The sequence below is a fragment of the Nansenia antarctica genome (genome assembly GCF_963989245.1).
Source record: "Nansenia antarctica genome assembly, chromosome: 5".
Classification (NCBI taxonomy): Eukaryota; Metazoa; Chordata; class Actinopteri; order Argentiniformes; family Microstomatidae; genus Nansenia; species Nansenia antarctica.
The window spans coordinates 32771324-32779738 of NC_137690.1; the positions used below are offsets into that span (position 1 = coordinate 32771324).

Here is an 8415-nt window from a genome sequence, read left to right on the forward strand (position 1 = left end):
ACGCTCCACCACCGGGTCTCTGCCACTGAAATGCCCATTCAGAATCCTGCAGCTAACAGGTGGTATATTCCTGGCAGGCAGGGAGACCTGTTGTGGTGGTGAGGACCCCCTTCAGAGGCGGGGGGGAGGGGGGGGCTGGGGGGCCCTAGGCCTGGTCCGTCCGCTGTGCATGTCTGGGGTTGTCCAGCAACGTGCCTGTCTCCTCTTTCCGTGACCGTCTCCAGACATCACTGGTAGCCCAGGGCCGAGGCTTGGGCCAGTCTCTGGCTGTAGAGGGCATAGGGGGAGTAGTAGGGCGAGGAGGTGGGGAGGGAGTGCATGGGCAGCCCGTGGCCCCCGGGGTACTGGGCCTTGCTGTATGGGTGGTACCGGGCCAGACTCAGGCCCGGGGAGCCCCTCAGGGAGAAGGAGCTGGCCAGCCCGCCCCCGGGGCTGTTGTGCTGGGGCAGGTGGAGGTGGCAGGAGGCGGCGGCCGAGGACACGGAGGACGGGTAGGCGGAGAGGAGCTTGCTGTCCACCATGCCCGAGAGGGCCGTGTGGGTCCGCAGGTGGGCCAGGAGCTCCTCGGACGTGGAGAAGCGCTTGTCGCACGGCCCCCCGGCCGACACCCAGTTGCAGGCGTGCCCCTGGGGCTCGGAGGGCAGCATGAAGCCGTAGCTGTAGAGCGGGTGGGTCATGGTGTGCGGGGTGGCCCCGCTGGAGGACAGTGAGCTGGGGTGGAGGGAGTGGAGGTGGTGGGAGGGGTACATGAGAGGGAAGCCCTGCTTGAGCTGGGACGACGGGTCGTGGACGCAGGTGGAGCAGCCGCTGCCCCCCAGGTGCGGGGCGTTGGGGTACGTCAGGCAGTACGGGTCCCTGCACAGGCCCTGCATGAGGGAGGGCGGCGAGGCCCCGGTGAGGGGGCTGGAGCTGGGGTGCTTCCCGGGGATCCCCAGGCCCATGCCCGACTTGGCGTGCTCCAGGCCCGGGTGGAACTGGGAAGGGTAGCCCGCGTAGGCGCCCACGATGGAGCCGTGGTAGCCCATGGAGGCCGGGGGCAGGGGGAAGACGGAGTGACCCGGTTTGAAGGGGGACACCGGGGCGATGTGTCCACCGGTGCCCAGGCCCCCGGGCTGGGAGGACTGGGAGTCGGCCTTGCTCTCCGGCCGCGGGCTGCTGGCCGAGCTGGCGTTACTGGAGTTGGCGCTGGCCCGCATGTGGCTGGAGTTGGCGAGCTGGGCCCCGTCCAGACCCGCCTTGCCGTGATCCGAGTCTTTTTTCCCTGTGTTGTTGTTGTTGTTGTTGTTATTGCTGCTGCTGCTGCAGTTGCTGTCTGTGCTGCCCTGGTCCGAGCTCACAGCCTTGGTGTCCATGTGCAGGGCCTGAGAGTGTGGGGTGGAAGGCTGCGTGGAGGGAGAATGGCTCTGTCTGTGGGACTGGCCCCCCTGCGTGTGCGTGTGCAGGGGGGGAGGGGAGCCGGAGCTGGGGGAGGTGGCGTGAGGGGGGAAGGACGGGCAAGAGCCGCCGCTGGGCACCCTGAAGCCGGCTTTGTCCGTGGCACCCTTGGTCGCTAGGCCGTCCTTACGGTATTCCCCTCCGGCTTTGTTGTAAGGCTTGAAGCTGGACTTGTCGTCGACGGACTGGTGCTGGTCCCCGGACTTGTGGCCTCCCGAACCGGAGGAACGGCTGGAAGAGTCCTTGTCACTGTGGCTGCCAGAGGAGAGGGAGGCCAGCTTGGAGGAGGAGGGGGGGTCTGGCTTTCCTATCTGGGAGCAGGTCTGGGCCAGCAGAGCCAGGGGACTCTTCTTGGCATCCAGCTAAAAGGGTGACAGAGAGACATGATGAGTGTCTTTACAGATATTTAGTCTGTTTAGAAGTCGTTAACAATAGATGACTGACTCAAATGTGTGCATCATGTGTTTGGGTCGCTCTCATGGATTATAATAGGCCCAAGGATATACATGATGTGTGTGATTTCTATCCAATTAGGTGTCATCACAACCAGGTGCCGTAAATGATGTTGTAAATGTAAGCCGTAAACATGAGTCATATATCTAGTTTTGGCAGAGCCGTCCTATAATTAAGATCTATGTTGCCGCGTCGGCTGTGGGAAAATCTACCCAATAATAGAAAGAGAGAAAGAAAGAAAGAAAGAAAGAAAGAAAGAAAGAGAGAAAAGAAAGAAATAATGAAAAGGAAGAAAGAGAGGGAAAAAAGAGAAGAATAACACAAATGCCATATTGGCACGATGTATTTGCGTTTGTTACATTTTTTTTTAAACTAAGAAAATGTATCTGTTTCTGACGTCCATCTTTTGAAGAAGAAGAATGTCGGAGAATTTAAAACATTGGGAACTATTTAAAACATTGCGACCTATTTGATGCAGCACAAATAAGTCGACATAATAGCCCTAATTTTAACATGTTATGTACGACAAAGCTTACGAGAAAATAGTTGGTAAATTCAACCAAATAACTGTTGACGCATTTGTAACAATTTGATGCCTAATTTGATGCGTAATTGGTGCGTAATTCAGACACTTTTAGAAAATCAGCCCGAAGACATTACCCAGGGAGATGATATTCGGACAGTTTGAGAAGACGGCCTTCGCTTACCTCAATACTCAGGGGTGCGGACGTAAGGGGCTGGAGATACTCCGGGTGTAGCAAGTGGCTGTGTGCGCTCAACATCTTTAAAATCCGAATTGGCAGCCTTTTAGCCTGGCGTGTCGGGTCTGAGGGAGAGGGTCTTAGCGAACCTTTATGGTGTGAATTACAAGTGCCGTGGCCGGAGCGCTCGGGGGACAGACTGGTGCGTAAACTCGCTTTAGATCCACGGGGAGAATCGTTCATCTGGATCGGAGCGGCGCAAAGTTCGGTCGAGGGCAGGGAACGAGTGTGCACAAGACGAAATTCATTTATGAACACACTGTATGATACTCAAACCAACAAGCAATCAAATATACACCCGATCTGTGTTAATCCAAATAAACCGAAATAATTCTCATAAATGTCGTCGTTCCTTGACCCAATCTTCGGTTCCTCCAAATAGCCTACTTTCCTTACATTGAGCAATTCCTTGCGTCGGATAGGAATGGAGCAGACAGATCATCAGTACACTGTCATCGGTCACCAAAATAGAAAAATAAGGACAAGTGTAAGGAATATTCCCGCACAGAGTAGGGCTGGTCTGTTCCGTCGCCGTCCACTGTCTCTCTCTCTCGCTCGCTCGCTCGCTTCACACAACAGCCCGGTCCACGCTCATTCCACATACTAAACATCTAAGGAGGAGGAATCTCAAAGCCAGAAGCCGCCTTCCAATCGTGAGGGTCCGCATTCGTAATAAGGGGGACGGCGCTATCCGTGTAGGGGTGTGGCTGGCCTATGCCCCGCCCCTGCTCCCTAAGACGTTTGAGACATAGGCCTACTACATTTAGGTAATGACCGTTTAAGTCGTTTTATTGATATATAGAAAGTTCGATCACCATAGATAGTTCATAACAGGACAGCAATTTGATAGTTTGCTGAAGAGGTCATGTTTTGTCCAGCCCCCTGTAAATTGCTTCATTTCATTCAAAATAACAGGCCTATGTTCATGTCTGGGTACAATTCTGGGAATGTTAATGACTTTATTGCATTACTGCTGGCTGAATCACCAATTAGGTAATTCAGCTAATCTAATTACGCAATGAATTGGTTGTATTATTGAAAAATTAGCCCTGACAGATGCTATTAGAGTCGGGCTGAAATGAAGAAACTTTGATGCTGTTGATACTTTGCCTCTCGACTGGGGCATACATTCTGTCTGGCATGATGATTCTAATTTATGTCATAAAAATATACAACCACATGATTCCATCTAATCTCCAGTTTAAGGAGACACATAATAAATGTCATGTTCACTCCTTTTGTTGATGCATTAGTATGATACACTGGAGAATGCCTGAATGTGCAGAACTGGCTCTTCAGGCAGAAACAAAATAACAACATCAACCCTTCAACAGACATTATACTAAAAATGAAACATAAACGACCAATCCTTACTCTCTTTAATAAGATGCACATGACAACATCCATATACTTCACAGATTCGCTATAGCATAAAAGGGACAGTGTGGGCACCTGGGACATTATTCCAGGAGCTAAAGGCTTTCCTCAATAACACAACACTGTCGATGATACAAACCTTGAACCTGGATACCTGCGTGGCTGACAGACCCAATGACTCAGAGAACAAAGGAGAAGGAAAAAAAGCTTTTCTTCAGCTTATAGATAATAATAGGATGTAAAAGTCTGTGACAGAGCTTATCAGCGTGCTTTCAGAGGTGCAGTCCTTGACTATAATGACTAATGCCATTTATCTGCAGCTGAGAGGAGGAGGCGTCGTACGGTGGGGGTGGAATGGATGTAGTCACGTCTCCGCTCACTCAACAGGATCAGTGTTTGACTTGTCATCATTAGGCTTACGCATCACTTATCACCTACACACTGCCACTGACGCTCCAATAACCTGCGAGAGATCCAAGAACATGTGAATGTGAATGTACTCAGGGTTAAGTGTGATATGATCTCCCTTTTTGAATGTGTGTGTGTGTGTGTGTGTCTGTGTGTGTGTGTGAGTATTTGTTTTATGCTGCCTCCACCGTGGGAAGAAAGACAAACCGATGACACATCTCAGTCGGTGGTTACTCACTTGCTCTTACAATCACATTCAGCGGAATACAGACAAGGATCAAATAGGATTCAAATGTTGTTGTTTTTTTTGTACTTTTTTTTCAGCTTTCTTTTTAAAGTGGATACATACAGAATAAGCTTTTAAAACACGTCATGAATAAATTCGCCTTGCCATGCTTGGAACTACAGTCACTTAGTCATCCGCTTGCACAAAGAGAGGATAAGATTTTACATTTGTACCTTTACATTGAATGTAAGATACTGTGTGTGTGTGTGTGTGTGTGTGTGTGTATGTGTGTGTGTATGTGTGTGTGCCTGTGTGTGAGTGTGTGTGTGTGAGTGTGTGTGTGTGTGTGTGTGTGTGCGTGCCTGTGTGTGAGTGTGTGTGTGTGTGTGTGAGTGTGTGTGTGTGTGTGTGTGTGTCTGTGTGTGTGAGTGTGTGTGTGTGTGTGTGTGTGTGTGTGTGGGTAGGGTGGGGTAAATGGAGTTAAAAGGAGACCTGGAGGAGGGCAAAGGGAAAAAAGACACAAAGAGCGAGAGAATGAAACAAGGGAGGGCTCCGAGCGCTGGGGAGCAGATCCTTTCATGTAAGCGCCTTGAAGCAGGCTGGTACCAGCTGTTTCGGCGTGTTGATGACTGATGGCCGTTTCCTGTTGTGGATATTTAAGGGGGCAGGTTTCCCGTTAAGAGACCGCCGCTAAGCAGTCAGAAAGAAACCTCCATGGCCCCGGAGGCGTTTGGCTTTTGCCATGGCCGATATCAAAGCGGAGGTATTTACTAGAACAGCAGCCAAACACAACCCTGAATGAGGTGGTAACATGGTCGGGGAGAGGACCCCCACAAGGCCCTCTGGTGCCTCTGATTTATAGACACACTGAGGCCCGTAATGGAGGCCCTTCACGGCCCAGGCCCTAATGCATTTACGTGTTGAAAGCCCGGGTCCGTTTTCTTTTCTCCACATGGGTGTCGGTATATTCTAACAGTGTGACAGCAAAGCAGCTGAACATTTCAGACCCGGTCGAACGGTTCGGATCATCTGGTCGTTCGTCTGGCGGCACGGTCAGTGTAAATCCGACGTGACGAGGATGCGGACTCTGTTCGGACACGTCGTGGTAATGGTTTTCTAATTTTAAAAAAGAAGGAAACAGATGACAGATGTTGGTGTTAGTATTTAAAGTGTTTTTCCTCTTTTCTTTTCCTTTTTCTTTTTTTCAGACTGGTTCTAGTTTGTCCGTTTCTATGTCCCTCTTCTGGTTGTCTAATGGATCGATGGGACTGCGCACGGGGGGGGGGGGAAGCATCTGACTGTGTGTGATACTGTATATATATAGAAGGAAATGATAAAAGAAGTAAAAATGATAAAAGAAGTCTGAGAGGCAGAGGAGGAAAAATGAATGTAAATACCTCCTATTTAATTATCTGTGACTGACTTATGGGGTGTGTGGAATGGGGAATGGAGGCCTGAGGCTGGGGCTCTGCTCGGCTGCAGCTCTGTGTGTTCTCCAGCAATAATAAAAAAAATAAAAGAAAATACAAATAAGACAGTTTCATGGGGTGTAGCAGACATGACGTTTAGGCTCCAAACACTTGAAAGAGCCTAGCAGGCAACATTCCACCATGGACAACATGGTTGAAACAAGGATTTCCGAAGGTTGAAACATCAACAAACACATACTTCTATTCTTTCTTTCTTTCTCTTTCTTCCTCTTTCTTTCTCTCTCTCTCTCTCTCTCTCTCTCTCTCTCTCTCTCTCTCTCTCTCTCTCTCTCTCTCTCTCTCTCTCTCTCTTTCTCTCTCTCTCTTACACACACATGCACGCATGCACACACGCACACAGGATAACATCTCACAAGTGGATTATTTACATATTTCTCGTACAATATCATCTATCTCACTCTGTCTGTGTCAGAACTCGCGCTGTGGCTGCCACACTTATCTCTCCAGTTTAGGGGGATTGTCTCTCTTGTCAGCTCAGTCTGTCTTCTCTGACTCTTATCCACTCCCCTACCTGTCGTCTACCTGTCTGCCCCGTAATCACACAGGGATAATGGGCTTCCCAAACGTTAAAAGCTAGATTGCCACTTTTCTTTCCTACTGAAACCTACACAAGTACATGGTTACACGGTGACACACCTGTACTGACGCAGCCACAGACATACACAAGCACAAACACAACCACACACGTGCAATCTCAAATTATTTTCCCCTGAAGGGAACAAAAGGGCCTTTTGTCCTCCACATGGAGAAGTTATCAGGGGTAGTTGTGGGTGGGGGAATACCCAGGGAGAACTGACTGACTGCCAGACCACGTCTGCCTCCAATCAGATTGTCCTACATTGTTGTGTGAAATTTCAGCTGACATCAAAAGGTGTTTTTTTGCCATTGGTCCAGAGAGGGCATTTGATAGAAAGTACAGTTACAATCGAGGCATTCACAAGACCCATGACAGGTTCCAGTGCAAATGCAATCTCCTGCACATTCCTCACGCTTGTTAAACTCGCCGCTGTTTCCTCCCCTCATACTCAAAGGCTCTCTCAATATCTTCATCGTCCAACTCTGTTCTTTACGCGTACATGCACACGCGCACGCACGCACGCACACTTAACCAAGCTCTCTCGTCTGCTCGAATAACCCACATGATTCTCGATTCCCTCCCTGATTCCATACTAAGCATACATAACATGACTCCTCTATCGTCGGTTACATCACAGACGACAGGGATGAGGAGTACAGGGCCCTGGTGGAGAGCTTCGTGCAGTGGTGCGACACCAACTACCTTTTGCTTAACACCAGCAAAACAAAGGAGTTGGTGGTGGATTTTAGGAGGAAGAGAAGGACCCCAGCCCCCATCACCATCAAGGGGGTGGAAGTCGAGAGGGTGGACTCCTACAGGTACCTGGGAGTACAAATTAATAACAAACTGGACTGGACTGACAACACCGAGGCTCTTCTCAGGAAAGGGCAGAGCAGACTGTTTTTCCTGAGAAGGCTGAGGTCTTTCGGTGTCTGCAACAAGCTGCTGCAAATGTTTTACCAGTCGGTGGTTGCCAGCGTTCTGTTCTTCGCCGTGGCCTGCTGGGGTGGAAACATCTGTGCCAGGGATGCTGCGAAGCTAAACAAACTGGTGAAGAAGGCCAGCTCTGTGGTGGGGACCGGGCTGGACAGCCTAGAGGTGGTGGCAGAACAGAGGATGGGGAAAAAACTGGCGGCCATGCTGGCCAATCCCTCCCACCCGATGTACTGCGAGCTGGCAGGGATGAGGAGCAAGTTCAGCCACAGATTTGTTCTCCCCCGTCAAAGTACAAAAAGATTTGGACAGTCCTTTATTCCAGCTGCACTCCGACTCTACAACCAGGCCCTGCAGGGTGGGGGAGACCTGGAGATGGAACTTTTGGAACTTTTTACTTATTGAGCCTGCACTGTTTTATGTTTTTTATTGAATGTTTTTCTGTTTTCTGTACTGAATGTTTTCTGCCCTAACTGAGCTGTTTGACAACAAAATTTCCCCATTGGGGACAATAAAGGTTTTCAATCAATCAATCAATCAATAAAAAAAGGCCACCAATGTAGTCATTAGTATCATGTCATTTATTATCGTGACCAACTACTAAACACCAGCGTTCCAGTCTTAGAAATCACATGTTTTTGGGGGCTAAATTGATGAAACACGGCGTGACAGAGAATATGATGTCAATTTGTGGTCCCAAAACCCTGGCCAACATCTGGAATTGTGTCTGCAGTAGGCAACATAAGGCAACGTTAC

At 49.6% G+C, this 8415-nt stretch overlaps 1 protein-coding gene across 1 annotated transcript; it reads right to left on the minus strand.

Moving 5' to 3' along the window:
* Window positions 1-227: 227 nt before the first annotated feature.
* On the minus strand, window positions 228-2831 carry znf703 (zinc finger protein 703; the record flags this gene model as incomplete). Its single annotated transcript, XM_080530914.1, has 2 exons — window positions 228-1796; window positions 2595-2831. 2 exons carry the CDS (start codon window positions 2829-2831, stop codon window positions 228-230), a joined length of 1806 nt encoding a protein of 601 aa, XP_080387040.1.
* Between the last annotated feature and the right edge of the window lie 5584 nt (window positions 2832-8415).